The following is a 22,007-nucleotide window of genomic DNA, read 5'->3' as shown; positions in this document are numbered from 1 at the left end:
GGAGGCTTAAAGATGGGGGGAGGGGGGCTGAGGTTGCTGCACCTTCATTCACTCATGAGGAATCTTCCCTGTACACAGAATAGTTCACTGATGAAAACCTTCACATCTTCTATCCTGCAAACTCTGTTCCCTGTTCCTCTGAGTCTCTTCTCTAGAGGGAAGCCACGACAGAGGTATGTGTCCATAGCAGGACTTTTGTATGAAAGAAGAAAGAAAGAAAGAAAGAAAGAAAGAAAGAAAGAAAGAAAGAAAGAAAGAAGAGAAAGAAAGAAAGAAAGAAAGAAAGAAAGAAAGAAGAGAAAGAAAGAAAGAAAGAAAGAAAGAAAGAAAGAAAGAAAGAGGGAGGGAGGGAGGGAGGGAGGGAGGGAGGAAGGAAGAAAGAAAGAAAGAAAGAAAGAAAGAAAGAAAGAAAGAAAGAAAGGTCGGTCCACGGTGCCTAGCATGATGCAGAAGTCACACCCCACTGCCCCAGGGCTCTGGTGCCTCTTCAGTCTTTCCTTCTCCTCCCCCAAGTCTGCCTGCTCTGGTGCTTCTATAGCTCTGTGAGTACTACTGCATGAGCTTCTTGGCCAAGCTCTGAGCCAACTGGTCCCAGAGGTCTTTGTGTGAGCAATGCCCATGGAAATGGTGCCATTGCTTGATCACTAAGCAAAAGCCTCTTCCCAGACCTAGGGAGCCACTTCACTGGGCAAGGGAAGGGTTCTTCTGTGTTCAGGCAGGAACTGTAGCGGAGAAAGATGTGTATAAATGGGACCAGGGCCAAGACAAAAAAAGATAAATGGGGAAAATGCTAGGGAGTTGGCTGTATTTAGCCTGAAAAAAATCTAGGGAGACGAAGGGGTAGAGGGAAACAACACCAAACAGTAATTTTCCAAATAAAACCACCATAATTATAAAGCAGTCTTATAATAGGCACTCAATAAATATGTGCTGACCTGTTGTCTCTCCAGTTCACTGCCCCAGCCCATTATAGAGGACAACACTGGAGGAAACAGGGATTTTATAGCAAAAGAACTTAAGTCAAGTTATTTTTGACAACTATAATGAGATTAGCGACATTTCTTTCTGCAGCTATCTTTTAGAAAGTGTCATAAATGCAGCTCTTTAGTTGGAGAAATCCTGTCCATCATGGATGCAGAAGAATGGGTTGGAGGGCCTTAAGAAACACTACAACTCAAGCTTCAACCAGAGCTCTCCGTTGTTTCCAATTCAGCCTTCTTTCCTCATTTTAGTTATCTCACTGGGGGATTCCCACGTGGCTTTTACCCCCCACAGTTGTAAGAGAACCCCCCAGCCCAAGTACCTGTGCTGGAGACACCGGCAATGTTGCTGGGCTCACTGATCAGATCCTGCATGACGGCCAGAACCCGGAACTCGTACCAGGTGTCCTACAGTCCCAGGGATAATAGCCTGTCAGCCCAGAAATCTGAGACAGCCACTGACCCACCACTACACCCACCCTGCAATGACCTTTCATGGAATGGGGTACCCAAAGCAGTGGCATACTGCAAGTGTTGAACAACCAGCTCTCAGGTTAAAAGAAAAAAGTCCTGATTTGAAAAATGCACTTGCCAATTTCCATGATAAAAATACTCCTACCATGGCAGATTTCAATCTACAAAAGTGAGGGCACTGAAAGCAGAGTTGGAAAGAGATGCTCACACAGGCTCTCAGGAGCCCCAATGCTATCATTAAATGAGTGTCCAGGGAAGGAAGACAGAAAGATAGATGAGGCTATCTATATCCATGTAATAATAAGCTGTTTCCTCTCTCCAGCTAGAGTGACATCAAAGTTTAAAGCAGGGGGTCAGCTGGAATATATATATATATATATATATATATTTGTATGTATGTATGTATATTCCTCTAAGGACTCTAAATTGTTAAAGCAGGGGTCCTTCCCTGGGCAAAGCTAGAAGACAATCCTTCTGGGAAATCCTTCACCCAGCCCAAGTTAGACCCCTAGCAGGGAGATGAGGTCACTGTCTATTTACACAATCTGGGCTCCTAACCTGCTCTGCCTGGCTCCAGCTTATGTCTGTATGTGGAAAAAGCCCTCAAGGCAATAAAAGTCACCACTGCCAAACACTGGTCCTGAGTCTGTAGGACCCCAGTTGCCATGATCTACGGATCCCAGACCTCGGTAGCAGATCTGAGAATAAAGGAATCACGGTGTGGGGCAGCACATGGCTCAGCCTTGTACACCTTGTACACCTTGTACACCTGACTTGTACACCTCACTCAAAGCGTTCAGTGACTCCAGAGAGTCATGACACTTCCAGAATTTGGGAACAGCAGCAAGGAAAGGCTGGACACCTCACCTGTGACAGATCCTTGGCAAAGAAGTCTCCATCAGTGCCCGGGATGGCACCATCTAACGTCTCCCAGTGTTCCCCGACACGAAATTCCATGATGTAGCGGTCAATGGGAAAGCTGTGATTGGCAGGGGGTAACCAAGACAGGAGCACACCCTGCTGGGTCCGATTGGCTGTGAGGCACCTCGGTGGGGTAACCAGCACCAGGGGTTCTGGAGTTGTGATAGGGAATGCTGTGGCACAGAGGGGAGAGAGGGAAAGTATGTGGCGATGCCGAGATCATTGTACCCTCACCTCTCTAAAGTGCCTTCTGGCTCAGCATGTGTCTCTAGGGCACTGTGGCCCCAAGGCAATGGTCACTTTGCCATGCAGGAGTCATTTCAAGGACAAGGGTGTCACACAAAAGAGCCCTCCTCACCCAAGGGAAGTGGCCCACAGCCACAAGAACCTACTTTCTCAGCACTTCTAAAAACATAGATGAGGGAATGAAGTGTCTCAAATGGAAAAAAAAAAAAAAAAAAAAAAAAAAAAAAAAAACCCGGGGGGGGGGGGGGGGGGGGGGGGGGGGGTCGTGTAGAGAGTTAGGAGATGGGAGAATTAAATGTAATCTTTTAAATAAGATAGTATCTTTAAAAAGATACTACAAAATGTATTTTATGTTCTCTTCCAAGGAGCTAGAATTGTCTTCTCATAGCACATTGTCTACTCTCAATTGCCTTCTTGGCACAGGTGGGGAATAAAAAGGCCAAGGAGGAAAGCTCCAGAGCAGGGGTAAGCATCCCATCACTGCTGCACCCCCTAGTGGCAGTAAAGGATCCAGGAACAGGCTGGAGGGGTGCCACCTGTTGACGGCCACTCTCCAGGTGGAATGCAGTAAGCCACTGGGTCCAGGAAGGAAGAGTCAGCATGACTAAGATTTGACAGGGAGAACTGGCCACACACCAGCCACCAAATGAGGCCAAGGGCCAGAGGAAAGAATAGGCAAGGGTGCAGAAGGAGGAAGAAGGATTCCTAGCCTGCCCTGTGAAGCCACAGGAAGATGCAAACATGTGGATTACCAAGGAAGGATAAATGTTGAAAGGAACCTGGCCCAAAGTGCTCTGATGTGGGTCAAGGCACTATGGTCCAGGCAAAACTCAAAGAATGGGATGAGAAGTCCTTCTTGGGAGATCAAATGACATGATTACCTGAAGCATGTAGCAAGGTGCCTGGCACATAGTAAGAAGTAAATGTTATCTGCTAGGATCATCACCATTACCGTCTTTACCCAGATCCTCCAGGAAATATCCTCAAGACATCCCAGCCCGGGGTCCTCACCTAAAGTGTTCACAGTGACCACCTCACTGAAGGCGCTCGTTCCCAGCTTGTTCTGGGCCAGGACGCTGAACTGGTATGCTGTCTCAGGCTCCAGGGCATCCACTAGCAACCAGCTGGGTCCCGGTGGCACTGGCAAAGATAGCCAGTCATGGGGCCCAAACTGTGCCCGCTTCATCCTGGCCAAAAGAAAGAGAGAGGATCGGGGACAAGGAGGTGGGGTGGGTTACACTGGAGACACGAGAATGCATGCAAGGTCCTCAAGGAGGTGGCACTGGGCAGACCTGGCCTTCCCTGGTTTTAGGATAGAAAGAGGAAATGACCAAGGTGGGATGACCTTCCCAACTCTGGCTGTGCCAGTCTTTAACGCCGGTCGCCAGCCACCAGTGGCATCACCTCTACTAAAAGGAACCCTTAGATATAAGTGAGGCTTACAATACTGGTCAAACTACCAATTGCACTGGGGGGCGGGGGATCTTTATCCTGGTCACAGCCCTAAGAGTACATCTGCCTTGGGAGAGTAAGGACAGTAGGAACAAGGCAGGTACCATCGTGGGGAAGTGAGGATGAGCAATTCAGCAATGGCAGGACTAGGGAAGAAATCCAGGTGACCTCAGCTGCCCACCCTCCCAGGGACAGTGAAAAGTAGGGAGTAAAGTAACCCAGAGGGCTCACTCAGTCCAACAAGGTTTGAGTCACCTGAAGAAGCCTAGGGTATAAGACAAAAATGAGCAGGGATTTCCCCACAGTGAGGACCAGGATCCTTAAGGCTTTAACAGTTAGAACTCATAATCAAGGGCAAGGTCACACTGTGCATGGAGGACCCTGGAACTAGGGGTGAAGGTTAGCGTTTGTTCTACACCTCCCACCTAACTCTCCATCCCTGCTATTTCCAGGTGCAGTGCCCTGGGATCACCACGGGGAGGAGACATCATCCTATGGGACTGAGACCCTGGGCAGCTTTCTTCCTGCAGCCCTGAGCTACAACTTAGTGGATGCCCGCTCACGGGGTTCCCTCTAGGTTTAAATGCTCACTACCATGAATGCTTAGGAGTTTGAGCTGAGGCAGCAAAAAGCACAGCAAAAAGAGGCCAGTGCCAAATGTCTGAGTCAATACGTGGAGAGTCAGAGGCAATCAGAACAACAGGAGGGAAGAAGACCTCCCCAAACTTTGCAACTACCCTTCCCACCCGCCCCCACCCCACCGCCCCGGGCACCAAAGCAAGTGAGCAAAGTGTGATAAAGCGGTGCAGATGAGCAGCAGCATGGAGCAGGACCGCAAGCAGTGAGGGAAACCCCAATCTACACCCAGACCTGCCACTTGGACATCCCCAAAGATGGCTTGGCCTTGCCAAAGGCCCTTCCCTGGACACACAGCTGCCCAGCAGCACCATGATTCTTGCAGCAGTCACCTGGCAGGGTTGTCAGGAGCCCTCCCCCGCCCAGCCCCCCACCTTGCCTTGGGAGGAACAGAGATTAAGGGGTGGAGGATGTTCTGGTTGCAACTCAGAGAGTTCCCCACACTCATCATCTAGGTTGTTTGCCTAGTCAGAACTCAAAACATCCAGAATATTCAGGATGTACCCACCAAAACATCATGATGGGAAAGAGGGCAGCTTCCTCTTAACCCCCCTTGATGTTGACTAGTGTATCAAGGGCTCTCCCTGAATCTCCATGAGTTTCCCTCTACAGGAATATTTCCTCCTTCCTAGGCCCTGATCGAGCCTGGCTGGGAATACATAGCCAGATGAGGCAGGTCTGAAAAGGAGGAAGTGAGAGGGCTCATCCTTCCCACTCAAGGATGTCCCATGTTGCAGGTGGCCAGTTCTTGGCTCAGGATAGGAATGTGGGGGAGAAAAACCCTTGCGTGATGGGAAGGAAGTCCACTACAGCCCCTCTCTCCACCTTTTCTGTGCCTCCTGACCTCAGCCTGATTTATGTATGCATCTTTAAGATCCCTTACCTACCCCAAGGTTTAAGCAAAGATCTCAAATCACTACATCTGGCCAAATTAATAGCAGAGATATAAACACAATAGAAACACAGGGTCCTAGAGAAAATGAAGATGCTGAAGACAAGGCCAGAAGGCAAGCACCACTTCACGTCAGTTTCTGGAACCATTGGGAAAGCGAGAGAATAAAAATTAGATTCTACGCTTCCAGCTGGGCTGTTTCTCAATGCCACTGAAGATTGGGAGTCTCTTCCAGACTCCAGAGGACAGAGGAACCTAAAAGAAGCATAAACCAAGGACACAAAAAGGGGTAGTGAGATAAGCTGAAGAGAGAGCAGCAGAGGGTGATGGTCAATTCAGGCAACAGCCTAAATTGGCATCCAAACCTTTTAGGCTAGGAACGCAGAATGCCCCGAATCCCTCACAGACGTGCCCATTCCCCACAAGACCTAGTCACTATGTCAACACACCTCACTGACTGGAGGTCTAGCAGGCAAAGAACTGTATCCTTCTCATAACGTCCACCCGCCCCAGGGACTGACTGAAGTCAGGGGTTGGGGGAGGGAGAAGCAGAGAGCAAAGCATGCGGGGGTGACTCACAGAGGTCCGTACCAAACTGAGAATGTCTGCTCGAATCCTCCATCATAGCCTGGCTCCCAGGACACGTTGGCAGTTGTCATGGAGACCTGGACCCGGACACTGCCCGGGGCATGGGGGCTGGTGCCTGGAGACCAAGTGGAGTGCTCTCAGACTGAAATGAACTGGGCCCAGTGAGCTGGGCACCCACAGTGGCACTGCGTAGTAGCAAAATGCAGTGCCTCAAGTGGAGCGCGGAATGGTGAGGGATGCTGAGGAGCTGATGCCCTGAACAGTAGGACTGCAGAAGAAAAGCCATCCCACTGTGCCATAGAGTCCTTCTAGCAAGATATGGCACGAACATCAGGAACATGGCCAAAGGGAAACCAGAACCTTCGTCATCCCAGGCCAAAATCCTGTGCTCACCTGGCAAATACAGAAACACTCTCCCTCAAGGTCACAGTCCAAGCTAAAAAGCCCCTCTCCTATAAAGTTCTCTGGCCTCATGAAAGGTAGCCATATTCCACCCGAACATCAAAGTGAGAGGCAGCACAACACAACTATTAAGAACTTCTACTTGCCGGGGCGCCTGGGTGGCTTAGTCGGTTAAGCGTCTGACTTCAGCTCAGGTCACGATCTCACAGTCCGTGAGTTCGAGCCCCGCGTCGGGCTCTGGGCGGATGGCTCAGAGCCTGGAGCCTGCTTCCGATTCTGTGTCTCCCTCTCTCTCTGCCCCTCCCCCGTTCATGCTCTGTCTCTCTCTGTCTCAAAAATAAATAAACGTTAAAAAAAATTTTTTTTTTTAAAAAAAGAACTTCTACTTGTGTTTGAGTCCGGGACCCAGCAGTTATTAGTGATGTGATGTTCGGCAAGGTGTGTGATCCATGCCAGCCTTGGTTTCAATGATGTACACTGGGGAAATATCAGCTCTCACCTCATAGGTTAAAAATGATAGGGCACCAACTGGGACAGAGCCTAAAACTGGTGGTAAATGCTCGAAGTGTTGGCCACTGTTACAACTAGCTATCAGTCCCCAGAGGGGCAGGCTACAAGCTGAGGTCTTAGGGACACACACCTCAGGCAAAAGAAGTGGGAACATAACCCCTGGCACCCAGGAAATGGGAACGCCAGTAACCTCCAGGCCAGGCCCAGCTGCTGGAGCTCAGCACACTGGTCCCCTCCCAGATCCCCCTCATTCCATTCTTCCAGCTCCCCTTCTAGGCCTAGACACAGTCGCTACTGCCCACACACATGCCTCATTTCTATGGGGGGTGTTGCTGGGTACATTTTGCCAGAAAAAGATCTCCCCAGGACAGACCCCATGTCACCTTCCCTTGTACAGAGTCCACAGAGGGCTAGGGTTACACATGGCAGGCTCCTGATTCAGGGGTGGGCCAGCTCAAGAAAGATGCCCAGAAAGGGTAGACAGTGTCCGGTGCCCAGACCACAGCCCTCCTGCCCACAGCCCCCGTACCGATGACGGTCAGGTGGGTACTGGCAGTGATGCTGGTGACCACGTTGGTGGCGATGCACTCCCACTCCCCGTGGTCCTCCTTACTCAGGGCTCGAAACTGGAGACTCCCGCTGGGCAGGGCATTGTGCTTGCTTCTGCTGGGCTTCCCTACCTTGGCCAAACAAGGGGGCAAAGAGGAAGGCAGGAGCGGGTCGGCAGGGGAGGAGCCGGGTCAGCAGGGAAGAAGAGAAGCCACCAACACATCAGAGGCTCAAGAACAGGAGGAGCAAGTGGTGCCCGAACATTCAGCCCGCACCCCCACTGCCCCTCCTCCAGAGCACCCATCACTCTAGAAGTCAGCCCCACTGCTCAGCACCTGGCCCGGTCACAACAGAGCACTACCAGGTCTTGCCCCTCCAGCACACTTCCCAAGAGCTCCAGAACCTGAAGGTACCTTTCTCCAAGTGATGACAGGGAAAGGGTCCCCTGCAGCAGCACAGGGGATAAGCAGCTCCCGGCCAGCCTCCTGCCTATACTCCCAGCCTGGTAGCACCGTAAAATACGGGGGGTCCTAGGGAGAGCACAGCAAGGCCATGAAGTCAATCATTTCAGCTTGCCCACTCCCATGGAGGCCACTCTCAGCCCTGGGCCTCACCTTCAGGACAAGCCGTGCAGGAGCAGACTGGCCCATGGTCCCCAAGGTGTTGTAAGGCACACAGGTGTAAGTGCCAAGAGCCTCCTCTGTGGCCTCCTCAATCCGAATAGAGCCATCCTCCATCAAGGTCCAACCCAGGTTCTGTCAGAGCACAGACAGCAAAACAGGGAGCAATGGTCAGGGGACAGAAGCTCGGTCCCAGCCCCCACCAGACCAGACCTAACTTCGCAGACCTGGACACAGCACCAGCTAGTGTGGGGTAAGGGGTTGTCTAAGTTCCCTGGGAGAATGGCAAAAGCTCTACTAGAGTGTAGACCTGCCACAGGAAGCAGCTCTTTGCTTTCTCAGAGTTTTTTGGTAGGACTAGAGGAATCCTACAGGGAACCAGACCCTCAGAGGCAGCAGCTCAGCATCAGGAGAGTCTCACTGTGACCGCACATGCATCTTTTCAGCACCTTCTCAACCTGCAGGGGGCGGCCATCTTTGTTCCACTTGACCACGGTGGCTGGTGGCTCTGCATCCACAGGGCATCGGATATAGCCGTGAATTCCCACGGGCACGTAGATGACAGGGGGCATGTTGAGGACACGGGCTGGATCTGTAGAGGGGTAGCATGGGGTGGGAGAGAAGAAAGGCAGGAGGGCAGTCAAGGAGTGAGAGATCTGGGCAGGGGGCCAAGCCACCACATAAACCCCCGGGGTCTCATACAGACACTCCTACTCCAAGGAACTGCCATTCATACCCATCCACCCATTCAGTAAACACTGCCTATGTCCTCAGTGCTCACAACAGTGCCAGGTACCTGGACCACCATGAGGAACAAGACGGACAAAGCCCGGAGGCCACATCAGGCTGCCCCAGTGCAGTGTGGGCTGCTGGCGGCTTTTCATCTGCCCAGCCTACTGTATTCTTAAGAACTTCTGTTTCAAATGTCTGGAGGCACCCAAAGGCATGTTTTCACCTGCCTAAATCCCTAACACCCCTCAAATGCTCCTACACATGGACTGAACTGCAGACTAAGGACCCTGGATGTCCAGTTCCCCAGCCCCTAGACTCCAAACTCAAAGTCAACATTTGACCCTATCCTCCACCGACCATTCCTCATCCCAAATGTCTCTTGGACACCAAGCAGCTCTCTCTCGCTCCACATCCTAAACCAAAAGTGGAACGTCAGTTCTACATTCTGTGTTCAGAGACATGACCACCAGTGGTTCTTTCCTCTCCTCTCCATTCTGCTAGCTGTCCAGCCCCTCTTGGCCTCAGTTTCCCCTCTGTGCAGCTGGAATACGGAATCAGCTTTGGCCACAGAATGGATGAAAGTTTCCCAGGAGAGCAGCAAAAGGAGCACATCCTGTGATGTGGGTGACTCATCACCTTTCCATTCTCCCCAATTTCCCCTGAGGGTGACCAGGAGAAAGATCCAGAACTTCCAGTGAGGCAGTGAGGATGAATGAGCTGGTATGTTTTAAGCATTTGGAGCTCTTCAGAGAACAGCATTACATAAATATCAGGCCGAGTTATATATTTAGACATAGCTTCCTTCTTTTGTATGTAGAGTTTTTTTTTTTTTTTTTTTCCTCCAAGATTTTCAAAGGGTTTATGAATGGGAAATACTCTGAACGCTGCTTTTTAGCAGAAATAAAGATCCTTGTCTCACCCACCTGAAAATCTCACCCCCCGGATTCCCTCTGAAGGCAAAAAGGAGGTAAAAAGGGACAAGCTGCAGTGGGTGATGGCACTGGGGAAAGACGCAGAAACCGCACACCCCTCTCAGCACAGAATGGCCCATGGCTTCATGGATGGGGGCCTTACTTTTGGTTACATTCCTCATCCTTCTGAAGACTACCCCTGCTGGTTCTCTCTCTGCCCCCTCCACCTTCTAGCCCAAGTGACATAGCTAGACAAGATGCTACTCCAAGTGGACTCTTCCCTGCCCTTAGCTCCTCCACATCTAGCACAGCTTGGGGCACATGGTAAGTCATGTTTAAATAGCTTCTTGACTTCCTTTTTCCTACTGCAGGTCAGGGTGGGATGTGCTTGATGTCCTGGGTCACACCACATAGCTTTCCTAGGGCCTCATAGCCCTTAAAAACTTAGACTCATCATACAGCATGCTAAAAGCCCTTTTTAAGTTGATGACAATGGAAGTGGAAAAATGATGCCTTTGTCCCCACAAGCAAAATCACTGCATGGAGAAGGAAACAATAAGCATGTGAGGTGAGAAGCTGGACAGGGCTCAAAGGTCCAGCTTGGCTCCACCACCACAGCGCCCACTCAGCAGTAGACAAGTGCAAACACCCAGCTGTGTGGAGTGGCTTTGGAGACCAGCCCCACTTCCTGGGGTCATCAACTGTCCTTCTGCTTGTTCTCAGCTCACATGCTGACCAGGGCATCTCTAGGCTATTGAACTTCTCACCCAGCCACGGCATGCCCTTGCGGGTGAGCAGTCTTCCCACACTAGCCCTCAAGTGATGAAAAGCCTGTCACCTACGGTAACCAGGCAGGGCCTTTGTTGTCTGAGTGACAGGGCCATCCACAAATCAAAAGAAAGAAATTAATCCTCATTACTCATCCTTCTGTCTCTTTCTCACAATGATCAGCTTGCCAGGGGGTGGGAAAGCATCGACTACACTGCCGGATTCAAGATTAGCAAACTGAATTATTGCACTTGCACAAAAGCCCTCAATTGTTCTGGCATGAGGAGCAGCTCATCCATTTGGATCTCTGACCACCCTAGAGAAGAGCTAGAAGAAAGCCAAGAGGGAGCCAGATGCTGGCAGAACTAGATCAAGTCACCCCAGAAGAGGGTTCTGTCCCCTTCACTCCAAACAGCTGTCCACAGTGGGGGAAGGCATAGAGCTGGCAGGAAATCTAACTCTACTTCAGCTTCACCTACACTCCCTCATATACCTGAGAAAAAAAAGGACCAGAGACCATCTCATTCAACATCCAGAGAGAGGAGTTGGCTAGCATTCGATACAAAGACAACTGCTCAAAAGGTCTACCGATCCTTGAATCCAACCTAAGCTTGTTGACTGATGGAATGAATCAGTTAACACTTGTAGTGATGCCTGGCCCATAGAGGACACCCAGCAAGCACTGTTTCACCTCAATTGACCAGCCCAAGTCTTGGCCTCATGTTGGGCTATCCCTGCTTCCTGTCATTCCTCTGCCCACATTCCCTCAAATGACACTCGGTCTCTTACTATCCTCCAGCCTCCAGTCTGGCTAATGTGGCTTGGATCTTCCGGAACCCCCACCACGTGTTGCTCTCCCTATCCCTACTCACACTGCACAGTTAAGTATGCTGAGGCAGAAGGGGAGCGCCCCAGGCTGTTGCTAGGAACACAGGTGTATTTCCCTGCATCCTCAGGTTTCACCCGGAAGATGATCAGGGTCCCATCGATCAGGATCCGCACTCTCAACTTCAGGTCACTACAAACACACAAAGAGACAAGGAGGGGTGGGGGAAGAGGGTCTTCCATGAGACAGTGGAGCAAGGCAGCAAGGAGTCCCCTCTCTGTGAACGAGGCAAGGAGAGCCAGAGCCTCCTCATATTCCTGGCCCATCTCAAGGCCACTCTGTGCAGACACTGGCCTTGCATGAGGGACAGATTAGACCTCCCCTCTGCAAGCTCCTAGAGCCCAAGAGCAGCCTGCAGCAGCCCCTGCTTAGAGGCCTTGCCCCTGGGAGGCCTGGTGTCTGGGGACCCCACTGAGAGGGCAGGGCAGCATGCTCACTTCTGGAAGTAGACGTTCTCGTCCTGCCAATACCAGGTGTAGGTAAGGTTGCCGGGATACGCCTCTGCCCGGCAGGTGAGCAGAGCATCCTGGGATATGTTGACAGTGATGTTCTCAGGAGGGGAAACGATGAAGGGAGGCCCTAGGGAATAGGAAATAAACATAACCTTACCTGGTATGGGAGGGGAGCACAGCAGTGCTGGGACCTCCCAGGAAGCTCTGAGAGGTCTCAGCAAGCAGTGCCTAAACTCCAGGAGGGAGCTGGAGGGTAGCACTGGTTCAAGAGGCAACAGCACAACCCTGGGCAGTCGCCACAGAGATGCTTCCAGCTACTGCTAGCACTCACGTTCTTACTCTCCTTACAGGTCCCAGAGATGCAAAAAGTCCTGGGGTGTGACCACAGTGAGCCCCAGCCCCCTGATCCAGCTGCAGGACACTCTTGTTGGTGTATACCTGCACCCTGCCTCCATGCACAAGCTCCCCAAACCAGCCATCTCACCCCTAGACACATAGACATACATACCCCTTCCTGCTCATCCTTCTCTCCAGCAGAACCTGAGCAGGGGACATGTATGAGGGACAAAGGCCACTCTTTTCAATCCAGAGCAAGGAATAATCTTGCTTCTAAAGGAGTTAAAAGGCTTGTGTTGCTTATCAACCAGAGGTCAAGAGGGCAGATTTGGGGAGAGGAGGCAGGGGGATAGCAGAGTAAACAGAGAGTGAAATCCCAGAACTCCCTGGTGCTAGCTTTCCAGATAGGCCACAGCTGCCACTTGGCTCTCTCCTGAGAGTGGGCAACTCTTCTCCAATCTACAAAGGGACCTCTGGTCCATGCTGCCACTCAACACTCCAAGTCAGAAGGAGGCAGAAAGAACATGTATCTCAGCAGGCCTGGCAGCCCAGACAGCCACCACTAGCTCTCACCCGCTCCTTCAGCAGGCAGCAGGTGGGAGGCAAAGAGGGTGGATGGGCTCAGTACAAAGAGATTCTGCCATCCTGACGCTAGTCCTTCTGGGGCATACTGGGGCCCCAGGCAGGGAAGACTGGCATTTCCCAGTGCTGACCATGCAGACCCCAGCTTTGCCAAATGCCCTCAGTGTTATTTTAAATGTCTGAGGCTTGGATTGAATTCCTATCTTTATTTATTGAAGCCGTCACTAACAGGGTGGAAACCTAAGGGAGGTCTTCTCCCCTGGGGAAGATGGAGGTACAGCAGGACACTACTCAGACAGAGTAACCATCAACATGGTGCCTCCTGTCATCCCGTGTGATGGCCACAACAGGCCACCATGGGCACTCGGGCTATGAACTACACAATGCTCAGGGGGAGCCCAACCCCACTCCTCATGAGCTGCCCATCTCTCCACCTACCTCAGCTGTGCCAGTCGTGCCCTGGGCAAACCCCTCTGCAGCTCAGATGGGATGGAAGTCCCTGTAAAAGGTCTGAGGCATGAAGAAGCCAGAGAAATCTCTCTTACCTTGGACAAGCAGGTGGGTGGTATGAACAGCCTCCCCCTGGATACTGTATGCGCGACAGGTGTAGGCACCTCTGTCCTCCCTACTGACCGATGTCACTGTCAGGCTGCCATCACTCACCTGGGGCCAAAGAGAGATGGAGCTCAGCACCCACACTGGGGCCCCACCAGGGGCTATCTCCTCAGGCAGAGATAGCCTCAGGGCTCATGCACTAGGGGGATATGGAGCCAGGCACTCCATTCATCTCCCTTCAACCACAGACACCAACAAGGCTGCCTGCTGTGCAATGTTACTGGTCACATGAAGCAGGGGACCACCGTGGAGAGGGAGGAGGCAAAGGAAGGGCAAGCAAGGAGAAGTGCAGCAGCCCCAATGGAGAACCACACTTACCTGGTATTTCCCACTAGCACCTAGGAGTGTCCCCTCCTTCAGCCATGTGACAATGGGCTTGGGGTTCCCAAAAGCTGTGCAGGTCATGGTAACACTGCCGCCCTCCTTGGCCTCGATGTACTGGGGGGGTGTTTCCGTAAAGGTGGGAGGAGCTGCAGAGAGATGCAGGGTGGGATTAGCCAGGCTACCGCCCTGCATGCAGTGCCCACCCACGCTAGGCACCATGGCCATTGTGTTCATACTTAACCTTCCGCGAGGTGCTAGGATAAAGGAAGGAAGGGGGACACAAGTAAAATCCTCTGTGCCTGAGTTTTACAGGAGAAGAGGAGACCTGAATTTCAAAGTCAGTCTGGCTGGGTGCAAATTCTAATATTCTCCCATTGTTCTTGGCTAATTCCCAATAAACAAATATTTGCTGAGCACCTACAAGGAGGCCACCATGCTCAGCACTAAGGACAAAGCGATAAACAGCACAGCTCCCATGACTTGCAGAGCACACACTTGCTACTAGCTCCAGACTGTTCCATCACCCCCCACTCCAGTCTTTCACCTAAAGATCATCCCTGATACTCCAACTTCCTTAACCCCAGCCCAGTCAGGCCCCATATTTCCAGGATGTCTCCCACCTGAGCTCCATCTAGGCCTACTACAGACCACAGGCCATGGTGACAAGGAATCTCACTCTTCCAGATTAGGCAGAGAAAATTTTCCACCTTCTTCCTTTTCTGGCATCCAGACAGAAAGACAGCCCACTCTGCAGATTACTCCTTTTTTAATTTTCTTCTGATTATGCCAGGTTATCCCCACACTACCACCTGCATTGTTGTAGTTTTGACCAATATCCATCCTGTTTGGATAATCAACTGTTCAGAGACTCAGTCTCATCAGTCTTAGCTGCTTGTAGAGGCAATCAGATCAATCTTAACCTCTTGGACTTTCATTGCTTTTGAAGTGACAAGAAGGGGCCCCACTTTTAACCTTGAGTCCTAGGGTTCACAATGCCTGGCTGAGGCAGGACATTTTTAGCTCATCTCAAGGTACCCAAAGGTCAAGACCAAGTTACAGTGCAGCCTGCCACTAGTTGGGTAACCCTGGACAAGTTACTCAGCCTCTCTGGGCTTTACCCAAATCTGGCCCCCTCCAGTATTGAGGTGAGGAATAAGTGAGATACGGTTTGTGAAAGGGATCTTGTGAATGTAGATACGTGTGAAATGTTGGTTATTTTGCCATGACTATCATCATTGTCATCTCCCCAGAAACATCTGAGGCATCAGTGAGAAGCTTTGAGGGGCGCCTGGGTGGCTCACACAGTTGAGTGTCCAACTTCAGCTCAGGTCATGATCTCACAGTTTGTGAGTTCAAGCCCTACGTTGGGCTCACTGCTGTCAGCCTGGAGTCTGCTTCAGATCCTCTGTCCCCCTCTCTCCCTGCTCCTCCCTGGCTCACACTCTCTCTCAAAACTAAAATAAACATTTTAAAAAGAGAGAGAGAAGCTTTGAGATAGGTGTCACCTCTCCAGACAGCGTTGCCCCGAAAACCAGTCAGAGTGCTTTGAGGTTTGGTACTGTCTGCCCCCTGCTCTGCCAACCTCGTCTGCTACCATATACCCCTTCACTGTGCTCTAGCCAACCTGGCCATCTTTGTCTTTCTCAAATGTGCTAAGAATGTCCGACCTCAGGGCCTTTGCATTTGCTGCCCTCTCTGTACCCAGACCTCACTCCTTTGGTTCATGCAAATCTTCGCTAAAATGCTATCTCTGCCTTAAGTGGTCAGCCCATCTAAGATAGCACTTCTAACATTCTCTACCCCCTTAGACTATTTTATTTTCTTTAAAGTACTGATCACTGACTCTCCCTGAGAACAAAGATCTTTTCAGTAGATCACACTGCATGCCTGGCTTTTAGCACAGTTCCTAGCTTGTAACAGAGCACTCAACAAATGTCTGCTGAATGGATGAATGAATTAAATGTACATAAATACACACACCTACAGACCAACACAAATTCAAACACATAAAACTTCCTAGTAACAAGACCATGGCAACACCACTTTCTTCCATCATTTCCAAAGCCCTTAACTCAGTGTGGGCACACAGAGGGCACTTGGAGAGTGAATACTGAGTGAATTAAGAAGCATAGTTCATCACACACAAAACACACACAATGGACACCTTCAAGCACATCAATACTCATCCAGCATCTAATATAATAAAAATGATGGCAAAAACCATCCCAAATCCTTATAAAGGGATTCTGGAATTCTAGCTTCCAGGCCTCTCGTGCTGCTCTGGAATGTGTGCTCATCTCCAACAGAGCCCCTCTTGCCAGGCCTGTCCCTGGAAATATAGCCACAGCCTCATTACCTCTGGTGTCAAGCTTAAAAGAAAAGATAATAAATTAAATTATGTCCTGAAGTGACAAATTAATTACTAATTACATAATTACTTTATTATTTAGGTGCTAATCAGGAAAGTGCTTTGAACAATCTCGAGTTTTCAGGAAAACAATGGTTTGACTCTCAATTATTTACAGAATTAGGTGTTAGCTTGCCAGCTGCATTTCTAGGCTTAATTCTTTTTTACAAGTGCTCTATAATTAATAGTGCAGGTTAGAAATAGACTGGCCTCTCCTCCAAGTAATTCACCAATGTAAAGCAAGACTTGGCTTGGGCTTTTTGGGTATTTTATGTGATAAAGGAATAATTGGGTCTGTTTCCACCCAACTGGTCTTTAAGAAAACACAGAAGGAGATTGAGACCATTTGTAATTCTAATTTTTCACTGGCCTTTCATTTTCCAAAGGTGATCTCTGTCAGAAAATGCCTGACACTAAACATTCTAGTTTGGAAGCAATGGAATGCTGGCACTCCAGACTCTTTCCTTCCATGATGGAAATATTTATGCTGGAAGGAACCTCAGAACTGGGGGTGAAAGCAGGAGGGAATAAAGGGAGACAGCTCTTTCACCTTCAAATGTGTCTGCTCTAATCTATCCACTTGGGAGGCAGGCTCCTTGGTAAGGGCAAAGCCCCAGTTTAAACCCTGGAGCAGATGAGGGAACATTCTTAGCTTTTCTGGCCAACACTTTCTATAAACAACCTCTATGAATGCACTGACTCTCCATCTGGGCATCTGGGCATGCTGTTCCCTCTGCATGGAATACCCCTGCACCCGGCTAACTCCTCCTCCCTAGTTGGGTCTCTGCACAGGAGTCCTTCCCTCAAAGAAGTTCTCCCTCCTTTGTTCTCCCAAAGCCCATATTGCAATTTTCTCTGGACTTACTGCCTCTGGAAGTTTCCTTAAAGCTGAGTCTGGATTGGGCCCATTGCTGTGTCCCCAGAGCCTGCCACAGAGCAAATATCCAAGATGTGTGTGTGTGTGTGTGTGTGTGTGTGTGTGTGTTACTTCCCTTTATTTACAAAATCTACAAAAAGCACTCCAGCCTGATCTCCAGGCCCAGGATATACAGGTTACTCATGTAAATACTAAAAGCCAAGACTCAAGATGTGTTATGAATGGATAATTATTGGTGAGTTTACAAGAACTTTCAAACTACTACAGTCCTCTGCATCTTCCAGTCTGAGGACCTTCCTGTATACCACCTCCCTGCCACTACTATTTCATTTGATTTCATCTTTTTTCTCTCTTGAGAAAGAGAATGGCCAGCATCTGACCCACATGTAATTAATGTCACAGACACTGGGCAGGACACCTTCTTACACAGCATTTCACCTGATCTTCACAACAGCTCTGCAAACAGGCATTGGTTTTGGTAACTGAGGGAGTTGATGCCCAGAGAGTTGCCTGGGATCTTACAGCTACTGAATGCATGAAATAAACCAAACCTTTTCAAGGCCTTCTCCCATGCTTATTCCACTCTAAGTCATTGTGAATTCTCACAGAACCAATTCCCACTCGTGCAAACTAATATAGAGATGTAATACAACACACAATCTCCAACTAAATTCTACCTTCCTGTCATGTGAGTGCCTACTGAACACCTGATGTCTCAGGTCACTGAAGTGGGCACTGCCAGGAGGACATGAAGGGAAAACAAGGTGGTTCTTGGAGATTATAGCCCAGTTTAGAAAGGGCATAAGAGAGAAAGAAAGCAACGTGGGGGCTCTTGGCTCGGTGTTCAATCAGCGAAGCTTTTAGCAGCAGATTTACCTTCCTAATTATGTTTTGCTTGGGCTAATATTAAGATGAGTTTTCATTCTCGGCACACACAACAGCTGGCATCAAAAGGAGGTGACTCAAAAGCTTGCTATGTGGTGGGGACAGCCCACCCAAGACTTAAAGTAAGCCTCCAATCAGTCTCTTTGGACTGACTGAGGGGAGCCAACTATATCTAATGGGTTGGGCAGCCTAGACCAACACTGTTCTAGGACCACCATCGTTAACTCTGCTCTTCTCAGATAACAGTGCCCTGGCTAAAATACTCTGTTCTTTCAGGACCCTGGAGAGGTTCTCAAGCCAAGGAACATGGTCTGGCCCCCTTGGGAGGAATGACCCAACCCCACAAGGTAGGGCAGAGAGAGCCATCCTTCAGAGCAGATCAATACTATGAGAAACTTCCAAGCCAGGAACAACATCAATTTCTCTCTCCCAACCACAGCATCTATAGTCACAGATATCAAAACCACAAGGACCCAAGCTCTGTGTGGCACATCCAAAGCATATATGCCACTTCTCCAGATTTTTCTCCACAGTTCCAGCTTCTCCTGGCTCCTCTAGAGTATCTCTTCCCAAGTAAGGACTCCCAGGGACATAAGAGAGACTCTCTTGTGGAATGCACGCAGAGGGCCCAACCCCTGGTGTGGTCACAGCCTTAGAATCAGGCCCCCAGCCTGCACCAGCACTGGGAACTCAACTAAGTCACTTGGGCCTCTGCAAAGGGCTTTGTTGCCTTTTCCCAAACACTTGAAAAGCATCAACACATAGCAGTTAACTTAACTGAACTATAATAACTGATAGCCATTAAAACGGTTACTCTTCACAGGATTCTTACATTTTCTTAGACAGTAAACCCAGCACAAGAAGGGACCATGTCTGGGTTGGCTCACCATCATTTCTCTTCCCCTAGTGCAAGGCTAGGCACACAACAGACACTCATTACATATCACTCAAATGAACATATTTAACAAGGAACCAAGATATTAACCTAAAAAGGAAAATGGTTATGGTGGGGCTCCAGAAATCCCACTAGAGCAAGAAGCCATTATTTGGACTAGCAGGGTCTTCCCAAGGCTGGGAAATGGTGCCAGAGGGTATAAACTGGGCTTCGACAAAGCCTTAAACCTCCTGGTTCCAAGAACCAGCTACTTACCTCCCTCTGAGGAACTCTGACTCCACCACCCACAGCAAACCCCACTTCGTGCTCAGGGAGCTGCTCCTCCTATGCACCTCTGTTAACCCAAGGCTCTAGGAAGACAACTGAAGGGGCGTAGGAGGTGAGAGCTACTAATGCAATGGGGCCCGGCCCTGATGAGGCTCCTCTTTGTGGCAGAGATTTGGGGCAGGAATAGTGGCTTCGCCTAAAGCAGGTCCTCAGAGAGCAGTCTTCTGGGTCATCTCCCACCCGCCCAGCCCCAGGAATAAGCCCATACACACCATTGATGGTAAGGTGGACCCAGCTACCATTGTGAAAGGTGTCATATTGTTGGTCCAGCATGAGCACTTTGCACTCGTACCAGCCCTGGTCCTCAGAGCGAACCTGCTCCAGTCGCAGGGATGCTTTATCATGAAGACTTGCCCGGCCTGCAGGAAGAAAGTGGACAAAAGCCCAGGAGGCCATCAGGGTGAGGCTAGCAGTGTGACACCTGCCAAAGGCAGAGGACCCATTGTAACCTTCAAGCCATTTCCCATGATAGGACCCCAAAATAACACCTCGCACCAATCCCAGGCAGTAGGCTGAAAGGAAAAGGCACGCAGCCTTGCCGTGGAGCCACTCTCCCAGTCTCGGCTGGCCCAGCCCCACTGCAACTGTAACTCTGGGTTTGGCCCTGGGAAGAACCTCAGTCCCTCAGAATACTCCTATTCTTTTGGAGATCTCTTGGGATAAAGGAAAGGCATGGGGGATGCAGAGCTGAAGAAAGAGAGTGGGAGGGAGCGAGGGAGGGAAGCAAAGGTGCAAATAGAAGAAGGTGAGGTATGGGACTCTAGAGCAGGCCCTAAACCTCAATTCAGGCTGAGTGACATCCTTCTCCCACCTGGGTCCCCACCACCAGCATCTCTCTGCCTGTCTTCCCTATGATAAAGCAGAGGAAAGGCAGGCCAGGGACCAGGGTAGAGAGGTCCCCTCCAGGTGCTGCTGCCCATGCCTGAGGCACTGCACATCTAGCCAGAACCCAGTGTCCCCAAGAGCTAAGACGCCAGAGCCCATAAGCCCAAGAATGAGGACAGGGCTGGCAAGCAGAGCAAAGGCCCCCCAGCTACCCTCCTTAACTCCATCCTCCTCCCCATTAGGAGGCCATCTTTGTCTCACTCATGGTGATGAGATGGTAAGAATTGAGGCAGGAGCAAGCAGAATGGGAGTCTAAAATGAGGATACAAAGCAGCCCTCAGGGTCCACCTTCCCCTCACCCACCACCTCAGCCCAGCCCTCAATGCCATGTCACCACCTTCTCAGTTTTCATCCTGTCTCAACACTGGCAATCTGCCTAAAAACCAGAGCATCAAATGGCCAAAAACAGAGTGAGAGAGAGAGATAAATGGAAGCTTTCTGAGAGATGCAAATCAGACCTCAGAAGTCTGACCTCAAAGTCCTGCCAGCTTCCTGTCTTCCATTAAAATTCCAGCACACATATGCACACGTGCATGCACACACTCCTACACGCATGCATGTCCCATGCTCTCCTCCCTGGCAGGCTGGCAGACAGGCACTGGCAATGACTCACAGTGAGGCCCCTTCTGGCAGGTGGAACCACAGAGCAAGACACCAAGGGGACCAGGAGGAGAGAGGCTGGAGCAGCAGAGGAAGCATACAGCAGGTGCAAGCCACAGCCACAGCACTGCCCGGACCAGCCTCAGACATTTACTTCCACTGCTCACGGATGGGATGAGGCCCCAACTTCAGAGCTAGAGGGAGGGAGTGGGCAAAGGCAGACAGAACAAAGTCTACAGTGCCACCAGCACACGTGGCCAAGGGCAGCAGGGCTCTGACTCAGCTTCTTTCTGCACAGAGCTCCCCTTCTGCCAAGCTCTCCTCCCCTGCATGGTGGGCTCTCTAGGCTTCCCTGTCCTTACTCCTGCCTCTGCCCCTACACATCCATAGCTGTGCAGTGATGCTTTGTGTCTGCACCACCTCCTCTTCCCTCTCCTCCCCACCACTTAATTAAAACCTACCAAAGTGCAAACGATGGGAGGAAAGAGGCAGAGACTATGGAGAAAAGATAACAGACCAGTGAGAAAGATAAGAAGCAATAGAAAGGCAGGAGGAAGAGTGCCATGACCATAACCACTGAGAGCAAAAACCAGGAGAGGAAACAAGCAGCCCCCTGCAGCCCAGAACTTACCTGCATACTCAGGGTCCACATGAGGGGGATAGTAGCCAAACTTGATGAAGATAGGGATGGGCACCCCAAACTTGAACCACTCCACAACATAGGGCGGGGGCTGTCCCGTCACTGGGTGAATCACGTCGCATCGCAGGACCACGCCCTCACCGGCTCTCGCAGTAACAAACTCAGGCTCCTCTCGAAGGCCGTGGGCAGCTAATGGGTCAGCAGAGTTGGGATGCACAAAGGGAAATGACAAGGAGATCCTGCCCCAGCCGCCCAAGAGGCAGCCCATGTCTAGGGACCTCTGCATTCCCACTTCCTCCCCAAGGCCAGCGGCCCACCCCAGCCCTCCTCCTGAAAAGTAGTCCAGTCACTTCCCAGAAGGTCCCCAATACATTTTTATCCCCCTTAATCCCCTCTCTGCTCATACCTCCCACAGCTCTGGGGGCCCCAGCTATCCATGAACCTGAGACAGGTAGGAAGGGGAGAAGAGGAGAGAGAAGCAGTTCTTTCCAGTCCTGCATGCCAAACCTTCCCTCCCCAATCCCAAAGAGCAGATCCATGACCATATCCTCCTCCTTTGAACTCCCAACAGTCCTAAGGAGTCTGGCTACTGAGAAAGTAAAGGGGCCTCAGCCT

At 50.5% G+C, this 22,007-nt stretch overlaps 1 protein-coding gene across 1 annotated transcript in view; it reads right to left on the bottom strand.

Annotated features, from left to right (window-relative positions):
• Window positions 1-21,710, bottom strand: part of IGSF9B (immunoglobulin superfamily member 9B) — a 36,074-nt gene extending 14,364 nt beyond the window's left edge. The window contains exons 1-14 of the mRNA XM_049654068.1: window positions 21,384-21,710; window positions 19,480-19,626; window positions 13,871-14,022; window positions 13,483-13,600; window positions 12,005-12,146; window positions 11,554-11,699; window positions 8,720-8,862; window positions 8,265-8,405; window positions 8,064-8,180; window positions 7,631-7,781; window positions 6,193-6,304; window positions 3,633-3,808; window positions 2,322-2,548; window positions 1,304-1,388 (exon numbers count right to left, since the gene is read on the bottom strand). Coding sequence (XP_049510025.1) covers window positions 1,304-1,388; window positions 2,322-2,548; window positions 3,633-3,808; window positions 6,193-6,304; window positions 7,631-7,781; window positions 8,064-8,180; window positions 8,265-8,405; window positions 8,720-8,862; window positions 11,554-11,699; window positions 12,005-12,146; window positions 13,483-13,600; window positions 13,871-14,022; window positions 19,480-19,626; window positions 21,384-21,678 — 2,152 coding nt within the window. The 5' untranslated portion in view covers window positions 21,679-21,710. The remainder of the gene's footprint in view (window positions 1-1,303; window positions 1,389-2,321; window positions 2,549-3,632; window positions 3,809-6,192; window positions 6,305-7,630; window positions 7,782-8,063; window positions 8,181-8,264; window positions 8,406-8,719; window positions 8,863-11,553; window positions 11,700-12,004; window positions 12,147-13,482; window positions 13,601-13,870; window positions 14,023-19,479; window positions 19,627-21,383) is intronic.
• Window positions 21,711-22,007: the final 297 nt, after the last annotated feature.

The sequence above is a fragment of the Panthera uncia genome, chromosome D1 (genome assembly GCF_023721935.1).
Source record: "Panthera uncia isolate 11264 chromosome D1, Puncia_PCG_1.0, whole genome shotgun sequence".
NCBI lineage: Eukaryota > Metazoa > Chordata > Mammalia > Carnivora > Felidae > Panthera > Panthera uncia.
This window is presented reverse-complemented; position numbering and strand designations above follow the sequence as displayed.